At 42.2% G+C, this 22034-nt stretch overlaps 1 protein-coding gene across 1 annotated transcript in view; it reads right to left on the reverse strand.

Annotated features, from left to right (window-relative positions):
* Positions 1-21737, reverse strand: part of LOC111218871 (receptor tyrosine-protein kinase erbB-4-like) — a 318365-nt gene extending 296628 nt beyond the window's left edge. The window contains exon 1 of the mRNA XM_022741351.1: positions 21659-21737. Coding sequence (XP_022597072.1) covers positions 21659-21737 — 79 coding nt within the window. The remainder of the gene's footprint in view (positions 1-21658) is intronic.
* Positions 21738-22034: the final 297 nt, after the last annotated feature.

Genomic DNA, 22034 nt, shown 5'->3' on the forward strand with positions numbered 1-22034 from the left:
GTAATGGAGCACGAAACAACAACAACAACAACAAAATGTAATCCTCTAATAGAATCTATTTAAAAACATCTAAATAGATTTAAAAACATCTTTAATGAAAGTAAATCAGAACCTGACTGAGCAACGTTCAGCAAAATGGAATTACTTTATAAATTGGAAATCAGTCAATTTGATGTCCTTCCATTTGCAGAACAGAGACATCCAAACAGAAAACACTGGGGGACTTAACAGCACTTTTGTATTGTATAAACACTGATCAGACCCTGGTGGTGGTGGCATGGACAAAATATGATTAGCTGTGCTTGTAGTTCAAAGGCCCAGCACATATTCTAGTTGCTCAGTGCAGGCATATCTGTACCTTCACAGCTGTGTTTTTAAAGATAACTGCCATATTCAACGTGTTCTGCACAGAAATACCATTTATTCAGTGTAATGAGCAGATATTAAAGAGAAAATGAGAAAGCATGAAAACAGAGGGACGCAGTAGAAAAGAATGACAGAAAAATAATAATGATAAAAAGGTAGAATAAAGAGAGAAAAAAAAATAAAGACATTAAGCCCATGAAAGAGTTCTTTTCTTTCTCTTTTTCATAAAAAAAAGGAATGTCATTAGCAACTTTCTTTCTGTCCTGAAAGTGTCAGACTCTCATCAGACTGTGCAAAGTCTAAATTATGGAACAATTCTATCCACACTCTTTTTTTTATTTTTTTTTTATACTCCACAGCATACTCACTAGAAATGACTGTATATTAAGCAGGCTGACAATATTCACTCAGGTCCTTGATGTAGACACTAGCAGATCCTGAAATATATTTTGGTAAGAAAAGCAAGTGGACCCGCGCGCACTTGAAAAGGATGACCAGTGAAAGATCAGTCTGATAATATGAAAACCGACCTGATATCTTTCTACATGAATCCTGGTTGATGTGAAGATCACCTCTTTAAGGTCCTACTGTCAGGTGAATGAATGGATGTGCCACATTTAAATGTCTCTCCCTACTTTGTGACCAGACTGCAGTTTAGTTATGTTACATCAGAGCAGATATCTGACAGCCACACTCGAGGAAGATGAATGAGATTTGTCTTCTCTGACTAAAAGTCTTGCCAGCCCTCAGTAAGCATCCCCTCCTGCTATCCTTCCTCTCTGCTTCAAATGGTTTTCACTCCCTCAGTCCTTCCTGTTCCTCACTCGCTGTGAACAGTATCAGCAGAGTGGAGGGAGCGGGTGGGGGCGGCAGTGGTGGCATTTAGGAAACAGCTGCTTACCTCCCACTTTCCTCACCCTGCACTTATTACAGTGATTATCAGTACTGTCAGTCAGAGCACCCTCCGCACCCCTCAATCCCGCTGTCCCACCCTTCTGTGGCCCGGAGGGCTGTGCTGATAGACGGATCCAGCGTTTCCCCTGAGATGGAGGGAAACGGAGGGAGATGGTGGCAGGAAGAGGAAGCTTTTCAACACCTCACCAGGAAAGAGAAGCGGCAAGGGAGAAAGAGAGAGGCACGGTGAGAGCGGCTCTCTGCTGGTGTTCTTCTGGGGAATATATATGATGTGGATGAGGCCCACTGAGCTCTGGAAGGGAAAGGTGGTGATCCATGTTGTCACAGAGTGAGTTAAACAGCTAAAAGAGACTGCAGAGAGCGAGAAACTAGTCAGACACTGTTAGCAAACATTTCACGTCACACTTATTTTAAATGACACTGTCCCTCAGTGGTCATTGTTTGTTCATTTCAGTGTCTTGTCTTTTTTTTTTCTTTTTTAATTAAAACATGTGGTGTTGTCTCAATACAGTTTTAACCATTCTCTGTCTCCCATCGCTCAACTGCTCTTTAATATGCATAACAGAAATTTCCCACATTGTGAATTCAGTTTAAGATCAAACGGGATCCGCTAAAGCTGTGCACATGGGTACGGATTTCATGAACCGCAGTTTTCTTGCAACATTTAGAGAGAAAATAAAAATTAAACAGCTGTGCACAAGTGGAATTAACTCAGCAAAGGTCTCTGCAGAAATCTGCCCCTTTTTAACATTATTTATGATTGGGTGCTAGAAGTAGCCAAATACATACCAACATGCAAAATGTTTGCAATTTAAAAATAATAAAAAAAAAAACATTGTAAAAATACTTTTTTAATGAGGAATGTGGGCAAGACAAGATATTTGCATGCTCTCTGTAAAGTGCAGACAAAACATGACATTAGGCCCGACTGTGCTGCCTGCAGAGTAAACCCTTCCATCTTTGTATGCACTACCTTATTAGGTTTAAAGCATACTCATTCCACACTAAAAAGGAAAAAAGAATCTATGTCCTCTTTTAAAGCATATTCTTCAGTACATCATTAACCCATGTCACTGGACCAAAGACCAAGAACCAGTGACTGGGACTGCTAAAATAAAGGGCCATCCCAAAAGCTTTGATCTTCTGCTCTGCTTACGCCATTAATGTGGAGAGCCACACACGGTGGCTCGCTGCCAGGAGTTTGTTAGATCTAGCTAACAAGGAAGGCTCAGGTAGTCCTAATAGAATCTTTCCTGCTCTTATCTGTATTGAGTTCAAACAGTGTAGAGTGAATGGAAAACAATCTGCGTCTGACTTTGAGTGTGAGGTTGAAGAATACTTATAGGCTCGGGCTTTTCTACAGTCTGGGCCAAGACCGAGCTCGTACTACACTGCAGCAGATGAAAGTTAATTCCCCTTTTAATTAAGCTGAAATTGGATGAGAGCAGGCAGGGACTAGCTTTTGTTTTCCTTTGTGCCTGCAAACATTACGAGCCGTATATCTGAGTGCGTGGCTTGTGTGTGTGTGTGTGTGTGTGTGTGTGTGTGTGTGTATGTGTGTATGTTTTGTATCTGTACCCATAGCTGTTAGTGCATCCATGCCTAGTTAGGTGTGTGAGTGCATTTCTTTGTCAGCGTGTGTGTTGGAGCTGCTTGTTCTCTCTCTCTCCTGACGGCCAATCAGCCTGCATGTGGCCCGGTGTAAGCACAGCGGTGCTCCGTTATTAGACTCCTTCTGCCGCTCTCTTTTTCATGGACATGTCCATGTGTTGTGATGCTAATGAGGCCCTGCTACCACAAACAGCCCCCTTAATTGTCCTCTTTGATCTACCGCTAATTCAGCTAATTAGGAGCCCAACTTTCAAAGTTAAACGTTTTGCTTCCACCTCCAAGTGTGTGCCTCCATGTGCGCGCGCGTGCGTGTGTGTGTATGAGTGTGTGTGTGTACGCGTGTGTGCACAAGGGAAAACGAAATGAAATGGCAAAAAGAGAAGGAAATTGTCATTATTTTTTCCCATTTGTCCCTCCCTGAACTTGGCCCAGGTTATGTTGGGTGAGTTTGCTTGCAGGGCACGCAAAAGGGAACGCATTCACCTGGCATGCACAATTCATTACACGAGCTGCATTGTCAGCAAACACCCAAAGACACACACACACACACACACACACTACAGCACATATGCAAACAGATACTGTATCATGCTCCAAACAGATGTAAAGGCATAAAGTCTTTTTCTGCACAGATCACCACATATGCCTCAGTTTGAGTCAGTCTGCACAAACACATCTGTACATGCACAAACAGATTAACGTACTGTATGAGCAAGTTCAGCTCAGAGACATGAGCAAACATTCACTGACACAATCGGAAGGACACATCTGGCAACGCATCTTCTCTGCCCTCCAATTTGTTGGCTCTGCTGCCTCCTGCATTGCACAACACCCTCTCTGCAAACCATCCAAAATGAGCACAATTACACCACGATAAAATCAGATAAAAAGGCATTTAGCTTTAGTTAAAAGGTTCTCAGGATACTCAGTGTAATCCTCTGAGAAGCCAAGGAGAATCAACTGTTTCTTTTTTCTTTTCTTTTTTTTTTTATGTTTCTTCTAATATTTTTAGCACTCTAACAGGTGTGGATTTGCGTATGCTTAAAGGTTCAGAGAGCATCCCCACAGGATTTCACACCAATTTTAAAATAATTTTGATTAAAGAGGCCCGGGAGGTGTGCTGTGCAGAAATTTCTGGCATAACCACAAATAGCTCCTCTTTTTGTCTGGTGAAGTTGCTTTCACGGTTCCTTTTAAAACCCTAAAGAGGGATCCAGCTACCCTAAGAATTTTTCTTAACCTTGTAGACTACAAGCACGCATATCTGTAAGCATGCATGCGCTAACATAAAAAGTGCATATATGGACACACACATACAGATCAGATATATATGTTTGAAGCTGCCCTCTGTGGCCTGTGCCAGTTCTGGTCAGCAGTGTCGTCCCTGCTCCATATGTATGAGAGAAGAGAGAACTGAACATGTCACTGGTGCAACCTGCCCCAGAAACAACCAACACATATCCATCTCACCGACAAGAGTCCATACACTCATGAAGAGGGCGACTAGACACTGTGAAAAACCATCTTCAACTTTATTGTGAGTTTATCATTATTATTATTATTATTTATTTTAAAATGCGTCATGGGCTGAAAATGTGATGTGTTATTTTAGAAACACAATATTCATGCACATTTATGTGACAAAACTCATTTAGATGAAGACTCAAATGAGGACACTACAGTGGCATTTAAACCGCATTTAGCAGCAGCCAAATGAAGTGGTTCATGTTCAATTAAAAGACACTGAATCCTAAAGAAAACAAGTGGCCCTAACCTGCATTCAGAGTCACAAAGGGACTTGGCTTTATTGGTTTCTGTGAGTAATCAATATTAATCACTGGCAAAAAAAAAAAAGAAACAAGAAGTGGGCTTAAGGCCTCTCACTACCTACTATAAACAGCCCATAGTCACTTCTTGTTACTATCAAACTGAATTGCGATTAGCTAAAGGCACCAGATAAAGCAAGATGAGCAATTAATAGTGTTGTCAGCCCACTGAGAGAATTCTGGCTGCAGTTCATCAGCACATCGATTGTTAGTTACACTAGAAAGGATCTTTTTTCTTCTTCTTTGAAACAATAAGCATCAATCTCTTAATAAATAAATAATATGAAACAGACTGTGCTGACTTTGCAGTGGTTACATTTTAAGCTATCCAAACCAAGGAAATCCCAAAAAAAAAAAAAGGGTGAAAGAAACGGATTGATTTAATTCATTTGTTATGCTTCTCAACAACACACGCACACACACAACTGGAAAAAAGAAATCTACAAATAAACTCCTCTGGGAGATTGAAGCAACAGTCAGGCTCTGAGAAAAGAAGAAGACAGAAAGAAAATGTGGTGGGGGGTGCTGGTGGGTTTGCAGGGAGTTGAATACTAATAACGTGGAGAGGAGAGGAGGCAGGAGCCTGACACAGCACAGCCAGGGGATCCCACGCCAATCGGAGCATGGCCTTTTAGCCGAACTCTCTGTCAGAGATGCCAGTTTGACGGACGGTTCCGGCCCAAGTGACATTTCTCCACGGAAGGAAAGAGGGGACAAAAGTGTGAGACATCACAGGTTGTTAAAGAGAAAGAGGGTAAAAAGCACAGAAAAGCATCCATAAGCATAAAGGGGTGAGGGTCAGAGGGTTATTTCTGACTCAATTTTGTGTTATTTTGCTGTGTGAGAAATGTCCCGAAATGTCCTCGTCATTGGAGCGCTGCAATTTTGCTAAAAATTCGACTCCTAGATTTTGTGTAAAGCTCATTGTGTTTGAGTGCATGTAAATAAATACATGTACATTTTTTTTTTGTTTGTTTTTTTTTTTTTTTTTTTTTTTTTTTTAAAATGCTCTTAAATGTTAATTTACATTTTAACATCAGATCTGAGGGTGTAACATTTAAATTACATCAATAAAAAGTGCAAAAGTGAGTCTGTGCTGTGTGTAATGGATGAGTTTAAAATATAGTGAAGAGTAATGCAGTGCTCAGTTAAAACATGTTTCATTACTGACTGCACAAAAAGAAGGTATTTGGTTAGGATTAAAATTTAATAAGCTTTCATCCATTGCTATTACAGCCTGTTTTTTGTGGTTTTCTGGCATCGGAGCTGAATTTACCTCATCTCACCTGTGAGGGTGTTAAGCAAACAAGAGAGGAGATCAGAGGTGAGGGGAGGGGAAGGGAGAGCTTGTTTATTGGCTCGAAGCTCATTAGCATCACACCCATTAGCGTCCTGCCAGCTTCGCTGCCCCTCTCCATCACTCAATCCTTTGAGACGGACTGGCTGTCAGTGCAGAGGCGGCCAACATGCCCCACAGAACAAACACACCCACTGCCAATTTTTGCTCAGTCTTTATTTATCCATTTGCTGCCTGTCTGTGTCTCAAGTATAAAGGACAGGTAAACAGATGGACAAGAGAAATATTGTGGCAAGACATATTATGCCATGGCATGAATTGCAAACGTCTTTCTCTTGAATCTTGGATCTGGAATTCATTTACATGAAGACTTTCAAATGACTTGTTGACCTGTTCGTGTTGGAAAACTAAATTCTCCATCTAAAATGCAGGGGTGTTTTGTTTTAAGACTGGTATTATCTTCATTATCATGTCAGATTTGGGAGCTGAAGCAGTGAGAGTGACAAGGCAGTGGAGGTGGAGCCTTTCAGAAACATATTAGAACAGAAGAAGGTACTCATTTTAAGAATTTTGAGGAAATTACGCAGACAGTCTCTGATGACACTTCCGGATACTTTGCTATTATTACTTTACCTTTCAGCAAAATTGATTTTTGGCCACAATAATGTGGGTAGATAGTATTTTTTTCCTTCTATCCACTCTAAACCAGATCTGCCAGAAAATAAATCTTTTCATGCTGTCACATAAGTGTGATGTGATTTTCTTTTTCTTTTTTTTTTTGTCATGTGATTATGAGGATCATGACTCTCTGGTCCACTCTGTTCTTCACACTGACCCTATAACCAGCCTATAAAATCACCCACTATTATTTTTGGCTTTTTTATTGTGGATGGCAAACTTTCTGTGTGGAGTGTTTATGCTACTGGCAGACTCTGGAGCTCTCCCTACAGCTCGTAACTCAAAAGCAATGATTGACTGAAGGAAATGCTGACTCGAGGGGCTATGACTTCAGCTCTCCTCTCATCCCCTTTTTATTCATTGCATCCCTTAAATAAAACCTCGTGTGTCGATCCAGGCCTCGTCACTTACAGTATCATCCTTTCATCACGCTCTCCACCCTCCCCCCCCTCCCCCTGTCATTTCTTCCCCTCTCCACTCCTTTTCGATCTTCTGATAGATGGTTTGAGAAAACTGTCTCTAATCTCTCCATCTCTTCCGATGCTCATTTTCCTCTCCATCTTGTATTCCTTTGTCGGTTTGTGTTATTTACAGTTCATTATCTGTAATGACCAACCTCAGGATGAACTTCGTCCCAGTTCTTTCCCACCTTCCCTCTCTCGCTCTAATGTCCAACCTATGAACTTTTTTTTTTTTTTTTTTTAAACCAATGTCTCCCCCTCTCTCCTACTGATGGCATGTTTGAACGGGCCTAACGACTGTTTTGTCAGGTTGCTTGTTCCAATTACGGCAAGTCAGTTAGGGGAATGCTGGGGCAGATGGTAGATGGGGAGAGGATGAGAAATGATAATAGATTCTGTGGACCTTCCTCTTCTGGCAGCCAACATGCGTGTAGTGTACACGTGTAGTCTGTGGTTTGCATGTGTGGGCATTTACAGAGGATATAGAGGGTGTGTGAACAAAGCTCACCGTGTTATGCGTTTTTGTGTGACTGATGGCTTACAAAGCTCATGTGCATTTGACTCCGCACAATGGAAAACACTGTTGCCAGTAGTATTAAAATCAACACACACACACACACACACACACACACACACACACACACACACACACACACACACACACACACACACACACACACACACACACACACACACACGCCTTTCTGAGTGTTAACAGCAGAGTTGTGATTTCCACAGCAGAAGGAGATGGCAGGGGAATAAAGGTAAGAAACAGGCACTGGCATGGAAGAGTGAGATCTGTGCTCTCAGCCTCCTGTTTTCTTCCAAGAGGAAGACTTTTTTTTTTTTTTTTTTTCCAAAAGGGCGGACAGTCTACCTTACACCAGATGGCTACAAAGAAGCAGCAGACCAATTCCAATTCACATTACAGATTTGCTGAATAAGGGGAGATATGTGCTGCATGAGGACAACCATAGACCATTCAGGAGTTTTCAGAATTTCAAATCAGTTCTACAAGTGCAAGCTAGGCAGAGTTCAATATCTGTTGAAACAGGTTAGACAAGTACGTGGACTGTTTGTTTGTTTAGTGCGAGCAATAGAAAATAAACAGAGAGGAGTTAACGCTTTAGTTATATACCCCGATAGTTATTTGAATGATGCAATTAAAAAGTTTAACTCCTCTGCTACACACATTCTTGCACAACCTGTCTCACTTTAACTTCATGTCTCTTTATTGTGTTTGAGTAGTAGTGTATGTGAGTATATGTGTGTGTGTGTGGGGTCTTGGTTAGCATAAGGCAGAAAGTCAGGCTAGCCTGTCAGGCCCCTGAGGGCCCTCTGTGTTTGAGTCTCCATTAGGCTGATGAGGTTTGGCAGCTGAAGTTGCTGGAGTTAGTGTGGAGCTTCAAACCTCCTTGTGGCTAGGCCTAATTAAACCTAGACCTCAGCCCTAATTTAAAGATAATTAGCTGCAGGGGTTAGCTACCACCACCATTGGCTCATATGAGTGTCGTGTAATATGTGTAGTAATGCGTGTTAAATGGTAGTTTTTCAGTGACAGACCAGTTGAATGAAATGTGCATAACAAATGCAACTTCAAGGATGTTTTTACCCAAAGTAGTTTGCAGTACTGTGGGTTTTCACACAGCAAAACCCTGATGGAGACCGAACCAAACTGAGCAAGAAAAAGCACAATTTTTATGCTCCTGAGCTACAAGACCAAAGCTCCCTGAAAAATGCTGGATCATTACACCATAGTGGAGCTTATAAAACTCCCCTACAACATGAATTTGTAAATAACAAATATCTGTTTTATTCATCTTGATCATTCATGAAATGCTTGGATACATATAAGTGTGTCAACAATCGACAACTTCAAGTAAAGCAAACTAGAGTTTGTGCATTTGTGATATACAAATAAACCAACTCCCCTGGTTTGTAGGTGTTGCGCGCGATAAACAGTCTGACCCTTGGGAACAGCCCTATGTTTTCCCATTAAGCTATACTGACAGCTTGACATTTCCCAGGGTAGAGGGCTCTGATTCAGGTATGTTTTATTCATCCTATTGACTTCACATTGCTGCCAAGTCAGACAGAGAGCAAAAGCCTGAAGTATGGTAGGCGGTGGTGAGAGCGAGAGCAGAAGATACCTGTTGTTGTTGTGTTTACTGCTCAGATGGCCAGACACGGCTCCGAGACAGCTGGGTGACACATACACAATATGCTCATCACCGTGCAGACAGAGAGATTGGGAGATATTGCCAGCACTGAGAGGATGAATCTGCCTGTTTACTGGGAGGACTTGAGGCAGGCAGGTACGGTGCAGAGGGGGAATTGCTGAATCATGCCTTAAGAAACAGAGTACATCCACACTAGCTAAATTTGAAAAGGCGTCCTCTTCTTTCCATTTTGGCCTTCTGTCCACAAAAAAAAAAAAAAAAAAAAATTTTCCTCATTCAAAAACTGAGCTGTCCTCAACGGACTGCAGAGTACATGAAGCTTAAAACACCAGCTTTGTATTTTGGTGTGAGGAAGGGGAAGATTGAGCTTTTGGAAAATGATGTAGTAAGTTTGGCAAGACACTGTCAGGACCTGTGGTTAAAGGAGTGAAGGATACTGAAGCCTCAACTTGGCAATGTCTGCCACACTCCCTAAGTGTGTGAGTATATGACAGACAAGAGAGTGAGAAATGTTTCAATAGTTCAGTCATTGTACTGTGGGAGGAGATTTTTGCAAAACAAAACAACAAAATCCACAATTAGCTGCATGGGAATAATATAAAAAGGCAAAGTAGCAAGTATAAGGCAGCTAACAAAGTTGTACAGATTGTTGTTCAAGAGTAAAAATAAAGACAGCTCAGCAATATTCTTCATGTTTCCATTAATTTGTCCACCAGCTTGTAACTTTAAATGCTGGTATTTTGCATCACCTAATTTGGATATGAGATGATTTTAGTAATTTGTCTAAAGTCTATCTGTAGTGGTGAGTGAGACTTTTACCCCTGCACCACAATTATTACATGAAAGAATGTTGCATGGATTCTGAACTTTCAGATCTATTTTGCCTGAGTCTGACTTGGAAAGGACCCATCCCTGTCCAGACAATGTTCATGAGACAAGTGCGTCCCTCATTTCCAGGCAAGTCACGTGGAGCTGCGAGCCAGGAGCCACGGCGGGAGCCTCCTCCAGGACAAAGCACTTAGAGCAGGAAGACACTGAGGGCCTTGTTCCCCCTTTGCCTGGCTCCATGTCAAGTGGGTGTTTGCTTACTGGGAGGACCAGGACCCCCCTTGGAGGGGGAGGCAGCACACCACTCAATTAAACTTGGAGACACACATACACTGAACTCACTGTAGGTACATTTATGATCAGACATCTATGTCCGTATCAAACATGACTACACAACGGTAGCTACAGCTCAGTTTCATATGTCACTGTTTGGGACGCTCTGAGAGGCAGAGTATATCCTACGTTTTGAAACCATTTGAAATCCTTGTCATAAATAACGGTGAGCAAGGTCAATTTGCTCCCATTCCATCCAAAAAAAAATGTCTCCTGGAACATAGAGGAAAGGCTACAGGGTGATGCAATGGAAAACTGCGAACAGGTGCACTGTTTGAGGAAAAAGTTTACTCACCCCTGCAACCCTGGCAAGGTATGATGGTCAACAGTGTCGACTGTTCCCACCTTCCTTTCTTTGTCTTTTACTTTCCCTGTCTGCCTCTCTCCGGCGTCTGACTAAATCTCACCAGTGTCCTTGCTCACGCCCTCGGGTGATCCGGGCCATGTCAAATCTGAATCCATCAATCACTCAGCGCCAGCCGTGGGGAGTGAAAGAGGGTGGGGTGGAAAGGCAGAAATGGAGGGATGAGTGCAGGGAAGACAGGAGGGGCAGTTAGGGTGAAGTATAGCCACCAGTCCATCCTATCTCACCTTATTTCTCTCCTCTGCCAACCTCCCTTCTCCCTCTACAGCCGCAAGAAACTCCAACTCTTACAGAGTTTGGAGTCAGCTGTCAGGTCACAAGAGGGACTCTTAACTTATTCTAATGAAGAGGTTCAGAGAGCTAAACACATGTTTGAGGAGAGGAGAGAAGAGGAAAAGAGAGGAGAGGAGAGGATAGACAAAAAGGAGATGAAAGCGTCAAGAGAAAAGACAAGGGGAGCAGAGAGGAGGGGGAAAGTGAACATGAGAACAGGAGGGAAGAAAAAGAAGAGCACAAGAAGGGAGATGAGAGAAGAAAGGAGGACAAGGAGGAGGAAACAAGATAAGCCATGAGAACAGAAGCGAAAAGAAAGAGGTGAGAAGAAGCTATGGGTGAGCCTGTCAGCAGATCTGTGTGTCTGTGTGTGTCTGTGTGTGCGTGTGTGTGTGTCCTGTGCAGAATGAAGTGTCCCTGTCAGAGCCCCAGCTCCCCCTCTGGGCCGCTGCTGATTAATTGTCCGTCCAGCTCCTGTGATAGCGACCACTTTAACCAAGGCTCCCAAGACACTCACCCATGTCCCATCCCCGCCAAAAGACACCTCTCCTCCTGTGTACTCGGCTGCCTGGCTGCCCTTCTCCGTCTAAAATTAGGAGAGCCTCTCTTTTTTTTTTCGCCCCTCACCCCCATCCCTTCTTTTCTGTCTCACTCTGGCTGCTACAAATAATCTTATATCAGCACCCCATTCACCTTGCCAACGGGGGATAATGTCTCTCTGTGGGAGAGAGGTTTTGGAACAAAGGCAGGGGGGCTGAAAACAGCATGATATACAGTGCACCCCCCTGTGTGTTTACACGTACACTAGTGACTGGCTGAGATAAAGCACCCCTGTCTCAGGTAAACAGTCTAGCACACAGCGGGGCAAAATGGCAGGGTTGACTTTGGACCTGGGTTGCACTTACTCAGCTCCTTTCACATTTGATACACACTCCCATCCTGCCCACACATCCCATCACACACACACACACACACAAAATATTAGGCTTGCTGTACTGTATGTCTAGTGTGACGACAAAAAATGACACATTTCATTCTGATCAACTTATAGTGATGTTACCAAAGAGAAGAATTTCCAGGATCATATTTTTTTGCAGTATCGTTCAAATTTCACTGATTTACATAAATTCAAACCAAAAAAAAAAAAATCTGCTTTTCTACACTGAACAATAACTGCCATACTCAGCATTGTCTCTTTCCTCTCCGCTCGCTCTCCGCCAAGCTGCAGAGCCAGAGCATCAAGCCGGATGGCTGTATAGCCAGCCCCCAAAAGCAGCCAAGGTCAATTGCCTTTCCTGCTCCTCTCATCCTGTGCTTTATGTACCTTCACATCCAGGGAAAGAGAGCTGCGCTATTTCTGCTCTGCTGCAAGGTGACTGCTGCTTCACACCAGCGACAGCCACACTACTCCAGGCTAGAAAGAGTACCAAACATTTCCTTTAAGGCTCTCTTATTTTGAAAGTAAATCTATATTTACAGAAAACTAAAATGTTACTTTTCATAAAAGATGCTCTTATCTGTCATGACTTTGATCTGCTAGCAGATATTAAATTCATTAAAAGAGCCACACAAAAGAATAAATTATGAAGCTAGAGTCGAATGTATCTTTGGCTGATGTTAAAGGGGCCTAAATGATCATAATGTGGGCTTTGAAAGAGCTGTTGATCAGTACTAATGACTCAATGATTACGCCACCAAGTGCTGAGATTCCTGTATTTTCTGGCTCATGCTCTATCTCTCTCTCTCTTTCTCTCTCTCTCTTAGAACAAAAATCAATATTCCAATACAAGAGTCCCCAAAACAAGTTTTTTTTTTAACTCAGTAGTCGGTCAAAATATTTAAAGCAAAAATAAGATGACTTCCTTCATAAATACTCAAAGTACAACCATACAACAAAGATGATTATAATTGTTATGTTCGTTTTTCATGTTTGTTGTGAATTGATGTGACCCCACAGAGAGGCGAGGCTGAGAAATGCATATCAGTGGTGACGAATCGGAAATTAAAACTGATCATTATTTTTACCGTTCACAAGGTTTTTCTTCTCATTTTCTTCGCCTCAGCCTGTTTGACTCTCTCTCTCTCTCTGGTTCTTTTTTTTCAGTGCAGCCCTGATGAATAATAACTATTTGACTAATATTCAGACAGAAAATTACTTATTATATGCTCATGCTCCTCAGCCATCATTTATACTGTGCTTGTTGTGTTCAGTTTTACATTTCTCTCATGGTATTCAGTAGCGATTTTGTGATTTAATATAAATCTTGATTGTATTTGCAGTAAGATTCTCCATGATATAGCCTTTCATTTACTGCATTTTTTCCCCTGACATTTGTATAGTCATCTGCTAACATTGTACCATAGCATTATTAATATTATTTTTTGTGGAAGTGATAGCATGTTTGGTGCAGCCATTTTTCATCCTCGCATAGATAAACTGTCTCCCACTAAAGTCTGAATATCTCCCCTCTCTCTCCCTCTCTTGCTCCCAGATGTCTCCTTACAGCTGCCATGACTGACTGCAAACTCATTTATTACAGGTCACAAACGCCAAGTGCTTCATTTAAAAGGACGCCACCGCCCCCAACACCCCCCCCCCCCCTTCTGTAACACAAGTGAAAAATCGACCTGCAAGAACAGCATACAGGGCACACCGCTCCATTAGCACTAAACGGAAGCCAACAGTGCCCAAAAGATGGGAAGAGGACTTTGAGCAGTGGGGGCAACACAGAAAGACAGAGGGGATAGATTTTGACATATTTCATTCTGCTTGAGCTATCATGATAACTGTGTGTACAGCAATATCACACACAGTGAACAGTTCCTTTCAGATGCAAGTCAATAAATACAGTAAATTATTAAAATCATGTTGGGTTCTTGGCATGAAAAGACTGAGAACTCTTGCTCCAAGTGTACTGACTGATTGACCGACTGAGTAATTAAGAAAATATTTTATATATTAATTATTATTTTTTAAATGACTTTAAACCTTAAACGATATATCACATCCTAGGGCTGTTTCGTATTTATTCACACACACAAATCACCAAATCAAGATTTTGCGTGAAGCCTGTGTTCCGCCGGCCATATCCGATATCACTCAAAGCCCGTCTGTAATTACATTGTAAATGCAGATTAGCTATGAATATTTTAGAAGGGGATTACTAAAAGAGGAAAGAGACAGAGAGGGAAAGAGTCGAGAGAAATCAGCCCTTTAACACACACCCACATGCATAACTGCATGAAAAGCTCGTTTGAAGGTAGAGCTAGTCTTTCATGCCCAAGTTGTCAGCCTATTATCATCCTTTCATATGTTCGCCACCATTATTAGCTGTGAGCAGGAATAGAAAAAAAAGAAAAAGAAAAAAACACAAAAAAGTGAGAATAAAACACATCACTCCAATATGTCAGGCTGTTGCTTCAGAGAGAGAAAAAGCATGGCAGACCAACTCTTATCATCGGACTCTAATTCTAAAACATGGCGGTAATGAGTGTGTCTTAACAAAGATTAGCCATAATTTCCATTGTCATTTTAATGCTCCCGCATTATGTGGAGGCTTACAAAGCCACAGATGAAGGCAGAGGGTGGGCGGAGGAAGAGGAACAAGCAGACACTGAAGCAGAAAGAGAGTCTCTGGAGCATGGTTAGTCTGTCAGTCACCCTCTACCCCCCCAACCATGCAGCCATACACACAAACACTGAGAAACAGTCACCACACACACACACACACACACACACACACACACACACACACACACACACACACACACAGCGTATGCGCATGTTTGCCAGACCCTTTGTCACCACATTTTGAAACCCTCAAAATGTGGTTGTCAAAAGGCTTGGCGCCTGACAGCCTCCTGCAGCCCTCCAGGAGGATGCGGAGGACAGACGGGCTTATTGTGAGAAGAGTAGCAGCAACAACAAAGAGGATCAAAAGTCTCACAAAGTGACAGACATACATGATGCGTTCAGGCTCCCGACAACTACATTGTTGGGTGAACACAGGAGTGAGGCTTACAAGGGCCGGGATGTCACACATTTGCCTTATACTTCAGAGTGATGGCCCAGGGTGAAGGCAGTATATGTGCGTGGGTATGTGTGTGAGTGTGTGGGAGTGAGTCTCGTGGGAGTGTGTGCGCCAATGTGTGAGGCACACTGGCACCAGTCTGCACTGCAGGACAACATTATGTGAAGCCTACTTAAAAAAAAAACAAAAAAACAATGTGCAACATTTCAGAAGGATATTATGGAGACATCACAACAATACTTTATATGCTTAGAATAACAAATGTAAAAATGTTGATGCAATTGTTTGTTCAGTGTCTTGCAAAAAAACAGCTCTATTTTCTGTAACATTACTGTGTGGTGTGTGGGGTAAAACATGCTGTTTTTCAAAAGAATTGTGCAAATTGTTTCATTTTGAATACTTATAAACCACATGATTGTTTGAGTTTTCCTGAGTAACGGTTAAAGTAAGGTTTGATCACTTGACTGGGTTGGAGTTCCGCCATTTTTACTGTTTATATAAATAGCCTTCACCTTTGTTCAAGTAACTTATTTACTGTGATAGTGGACTTAAACCTTTCAGCAACAGCGATGCAGAGAGAATAAGTCAAAGCTGGGATTTTTTGACTGACATTTGTCTGCACTGTGCATGACACCGCATCATTCGTCCTCTTTTCTAGAGTGTTGTTTGTGTCGCTTCCATTACAGCTCTCTCAAAAAGCCGGAGTGTTACTAGAAGCCCTGAGAATTTTATTGTTTTTCATGCTGCAAGCTCTTCTTGGTGGCCCTGAACACACATTTGCCAACCTAATTAAATCGCAGTGAATTGATTTCCTCACGACTGGAACTCAGTCCCCAATCTGTCTTAACTAGCTGTGGTATATTGTCAAAGATATCAAGCAGGACACACGCACAGTTTGTATGTGTGTCTGTTACACTACCTTGTTAATGAAGGACTTTGGTTGCTGTGTATTCACCACTCAGGGCCTTTGCTGCACAGAGCTATCAGTATTTCTATTTGCGTGGCTCTCTCTGGCTCCCTTCTCTTTCATTCTCACACACAAAGCTCACTCAATTTACCGATAGCAAAAAAGAGAAACCATAAAAAGCGGAAGAACATAGAGGCAGTCAAAAACGGCAACAAGCATTCCATTTTCAAAACACCTTATCAAATCTGCAGTCGTCTAATTGCTTGTAAACCAAGCTTCAAACATAGAATTTGCATTTTAAACACACGTGTGATAAACAGCTGGCCACATTAAGCATGAACAGACATTGGTGACACTCCAAACCAATTATGACATCCTTCACAAGAAGGACGTTTAATAGCTGAGCTGACAATGATGCATGGCAAAACACATGCACATGTATGCATGGCGCATCCATAACTGCAGGTGATAAATGAGGGTCCTGTGCTTGTAAAAGGTCACAAAGGATATGATCCAATCACATCTGTTGGCTGCAGACAGTCCGACTAGTTATGAGCCCATCAACACGTCAGAACTGGGAAACAATGTCTGCAACTGTGTCTCCACAATGGAATAGTTATATTAATGTCCTCCTGTCAACCGTAACAAAGAAATCTGCGGTAATCAAATACATTTTTGAAGAATATGATAGAATATAAAAGTTATAAGTCCCTGTGGTAGTAATTAAAGAATATTACGGTAACATCACAGCAGTTTAAAAACAAAAAAACGCCATTAGGAACAATAAAGTCATAGACTCACTCTTGAGTCGGCTGCTGCACACACCTTCAGCCCCTGTTGGAACATTGGAGTGATTTTTCATTAGGGATTCTTGGGTGGCATTATGAGTGCTACACATGTATTATTGATGCCAGCGGTCCAAAGGCAGTTTGTTTTTTGAGAAGTGGAGAGATTTATCGAAAACTTAATGGTTTCCACTCTTCTGCAATGAAACCACAGTGTGAATTACACAAACAGAAGGCTTTTTATTCTTTATGTGACTGCAGGGTAAAATCCCCAGGAGAGGAAAACATAATAAAAATGGTTTGAACTTCTTTTCTGCAGCAAATGTTTTCTTTTTTTTTTGGTAGTCACTAACATATGGGCAATAGGATGCTGTTATTATGTCTTTTAGTTTTTATCATTGTCATACAAAGAAAAGCTCAACAAAAACTCACCAGAAAGAGGAAAACACTAGTGTGGTCTTCTAGATTGAATAATTCACATTAACTGAATAATCATATTTCCTCCTCCAGCTGCCACTGATCATCTTTTTCAGCTCATCTTGGCTACTTGTAAAAGAAAGACAGGATAATTTGATGTTAAATTATATTAGTTTAACAGATGTTGCTACGCGGAGGATCAATGGCCCTAAGTTGCTCACCCAGACTGAGTCGAGGAGACGAGAGCACAGAGGTTCACATTCCTTTTTCCCTACAAATGGAAGTGCATCACCACCTAATCAAAGACAGCCATTCTTCTAATAAAAACCCTGGTGGCGGTGGAGGGTCAAAGCTCCTTTAACAGGCGACAGCAGGGAAAGATATGACTGTAAGAGGGCTTTGTGGCGAAGCAGAGCTGTGTGGGCCACCAAATGTGACACCATTCTTTCCCATTGCTCCAGAACGGGAGAAGAAGAAAAAAAAAACACAACGATGAATAGTGTACAAGAAGTGTCAGTCTACTGTCTGGTGAGAGAAAAAGGAAAGAAATAATAAATCCTCATGCCTCCTTTTTTTCCTAGCTGAGTCTCTCTCTGTGTCTCATTTGACCCCTTGTAAACATTTTGATATACTATGAACTCACATATCAGCTACACACTGGATGCGCACTGTCAGTTTCAATCCAGTAAACAGAGGGTTCTACTATAAAATCAAGGATGTAGTAGAGGGTATAACCACTAAACTACCCTTCAACTTTTCTAGAGTGTCTCATCCACCTTCTGAGTCAAAGCTGAATTAGGAAAGAAGAAACTGCTTAGAGCTGTAGAACAGGGTCGTTTAAGGATGGAGTTTATTATCTACTTTGCAGTTATTACACTAATTGAAAAAGCACCCACTCCACATATACATACACACACACATTATATATATATATATAATATACCACACACACATACACACAACGCACACACACACATATCATATATATATATACACATACACATACAAGCAAGACACACACACAACACCACACACCACACACACACACACACACACACACACACACACACACACACACACAACACACACACACCACACACACACACACAACACACACACACACACACACACACACACACACCACACACACACAACACACAAACAGCTTCAAATTTGGAAGAGATGATTTGACTCTTGCACACAAAATATGAATATTCATAAAGATTGATAGAGTTTTGGAACATGGCCATACGTTTCAGGATCGACAGCTGGATGCATTTCCCACCTCTGTCCTCCAGCTCCAGCCTACAGCTGCAGTCAGATCAAGAGCAGAGTGCAGTGCAGGGATGCTATGGCACACTCAGCATCTTGCTGACATGTTCCCTGCTGTTTTATGAAAACCTATTAACTCCAGTCTTATCAGGTAATATTTGTGTTTAACCGGTATTACACGGTTCTGTATGTGGGCTGGGAAAATTACAGAATTTGTGAGATTTTTCAGCAATAAACAAAAAAAAACATGACAACATGGCGGTGTAGAGAAGGTTCTAATTTCCACAGTTGCTGAAAAGGTGTCATCTTAGAGAAATGTCAAACCAACATGAATGGTATCAAATCTTACATGAATTTAGCCGCTTTATCACGGAGCATTACCTTTTTAATGGCTCATAAGTGGTGATGCAAGCTCCTATCAAAGCACCTTATATGAAAAAACAAAACAAAAAAACAAGTGCGCGTGTGAGCGAGCACGCGCTGGTTCGCATACGTATTCACACGCAAACAAACACTCTCTGCCAATTCCCACTCACTGTCAGAACTTAATCCGCGTTTACGCAGATTCACATACTGATATTTATATAATCCGCTCTTGTGTGTGTGTGTGTGTGTGTGTGTGTGTGTGTGTGTGTGTGTGTGTGTGTGTGTGTGTGTGTGTGTGTCTTTTGTGTTCCTTTAACTTCCAAATACATTCTACATGACTCAGAGCTCTCCCTGGGATGGTAGCAGCCTGCGTATGAGAGAGACAATCACCACTGTCACCTTCATGCTGGATTCCCTCGTTTCCGAAGAATACATCAGACAGGTTATTGAAACACAGGCGCGTGAAGTGGTCCTGAAGGGAATCGTAGTTTTTATATTCTATTTGTTCTGGGAAGATAAAATGTGTTTGACTTCATTTCCTGAAATCAGCTGTAAAACATGCCTTTGAGAGTTCATATGAACATCAATATGCTGATGTTTAGATTTAAAATCCAAATTTACTCAAACAAGTGAAAAAAAAACATAAAATAAGATTGAGAGACAATTTTTCCTAACTGGTGACCAGATCCAAAACCTAAGTGTTTCTTGAATGTACCGCCTTTTCCTTCGCACTAAAGGCGAGTCAGTTTCTCCAGCTTTCCTTTAAAAGGTGAAACAGAATAAGCAATAAAAAGCACTAGAAATAGTTCATTTGAATGCGTTTTCATCATTGTAACACAGGGCTACGACACGAATCCCTCCCTATACACTCAGTCTCTTTTAAACCGCATCCAGCCTTTTAATTCAATAACCCTCTGCTCCTTGTAGACGCGGATCTTATTAAGCATAGGTTACAGTGGAGGGCCTGTACGTTACACTGTGCGCATTCACTAGTTATGAGATTAAATTTAAGGGCATATAGTGCAAAAATAATGTTTTTTTTTCTCTCTTTAAAAACAAGCTGTGCTCATGGAACTTGAAGCTTGTTTGAAAAAAAAGTCTCACTTCTTTTAAGCAGCAAGATCAACAAAGGACAACGAGACAGAAGTGTCTGCTCGTTAAAAAATCACGAGAGAAAAAAAATGTGTGGCATGATTTGACAGAGAATGGAGAGGCTACAAGAGGAATTATCTCACATCCACTGCAGATTTTCAACACTGGCTTTAAGTATAAAATAAAACGACTTTTAAGACTCAATATTGTTGTGTGTTTGGGCAAATTTTCATTTGTGTAGTTGATGTGCGTTATTTAGCGTTTAATCCAATTTCCCCAAATCAGTCACATCAACACTGGCTCTGAAGAGGTGGTGAAATAGTTTCACAGAGCGGGTGGAAGGAGCGTCGCTAAAGGCAGTGAACGTATAGAGGAAGCTTCTGTGTGCGTTATGGACATGTACAGTCATATGACTGCATATGCATGCGAGGATGATGATGATAGTAGTGTTTTGCTTTTGTATATTCGGCAACTAGTCATTTTTTACAACCTCTCTCTCTCTCTCACACACACACACACAAGATCACTTGGCGAGCGCACCTATGAGTCCCTGTGCGTAAAGAGCGCCGCTGCGCTGCACAAACGGTACTGCCGCTGCCAGTGTGATAGTCATGTGCGCTACACCGCTCATTGTCAAAGTGTGGTCAGCACGAACCCTGAGGGGACTCGCTTTAAAATGAGGAATAATGTAATTTCACGGTAATCCGCTTTGCTTTTATCCCGATTACAGAACGCATATGGATGAATGTTCACCACTTATCACCCTTTGCACAGGTGCGGGAGTTACACAAATCAGCACTACAACAACCCACAACAACGACACTGTTTCCAAACGAGTCCCCACAGGACTTTCAACTTTAAGTGCTCTGGGCAAATTGGTGTCCTTGAAATGGCAACGCTTCCTATGCGTAGTGCTGTTAAACACAACCCGCTGTCCTATTTCAAATAAACCGAAAAAAAAGAGGCAGGGGTTACACTACAGCTTATTATCCATACTGGCATTGTTTTTAGAGATAAACTAGTCTGCAAGGGAGGAAAAAACACGGTCAATGAGGAACTTTTGAAACAGAGTCTCGCAGAAGACAGCCTGTGTATCCACAGGAGGGAAAACAAGAGCACAGTAGTCTGTTATAAAGCGAGGCTGTTACTCCTCTCTGTTTGTCCACACTGAGTCTAAAGGACACGTGTGATGGACATTAAATGCTCTCCTTTCTCTCCAAATTCAACAGTGCCGCTCTGTGCACGAAGGAGACAGAGCAAGTCCCTCGCTTGGATTCATTCAGCTCGACACAACAGATATGTACCGCTACAACCTGCAATCTGCTCAGACTGTCACCTGTGTTTCATTACCACAGTGCGTCACCCCCCCCCCCCCCCCCCCCCCCCCCCCCCCCCCCCCCCCCTCCTCTCTTTTCACTGTAACTGTTTAAATGCGTTTCTCCAACAGTATGAGTCAAGGTTGACAGTGAAAATCACAGCAGAAGGCGCAGGTTGGATCTGTCAAAAACCCTCCTGACACACGCGTAAAAAGAGCAGCGTTCATGGAAAAGTATGCTCGATAATAGTTGTGCCACTGCGCTCAGGGCGCACCGACCAGCTCCACAGATAGCCCACAGAGCTGCGCACCGGGGCAGCAGGCGGATGGCGTTCACTCACCTGATTGTGAGGAGCTCGACCCAAACAGGAGGCAAGTCAGGAGAAAGCCGAAGCAACACGGGGCGGTCGTTGGTTTCATTGTTGTGCTTGGCAATTATCTCCTTTAAATTCACATGTCCAGCGGCGTATCCTTCCTTGAAACAGCCAGAAAGGTTGAAGCGTTCGCGTTTGAAGCCTCTTCAGCCTGGGAGTTTGGAGACTTTAGTCGCTTTTGACTAAGTTTACAGTTTGTTCGACTGCTCTCCGCCTCGCCTCGCGGTGCCTGCAGGCTGAATTTGTGACTGACGCGAAAGCAGAAATAGTCGAATATTAGTTTCCAACGCGCGCACGGTAAAGCTTGTCTAAACAGTATAAAGCAGTACTCATGCCATTACTC

This window comes from Seriola dumerili, unplaced genomic scaffold, assembly GCF_002260705.1.
Source record: "Seriola dumerili isolate Sdu_G_001 unplaced genomic scaffold, Sdu_1.0 BDQW01000052.1, whole genome shotgun sequence".
NCBI classification, from domain to species: Eukaryota; Metazoa; Chordata; class Actinopteri; order Carangiformes; family Carangidae; genus Seriola; species Seriola dumerili.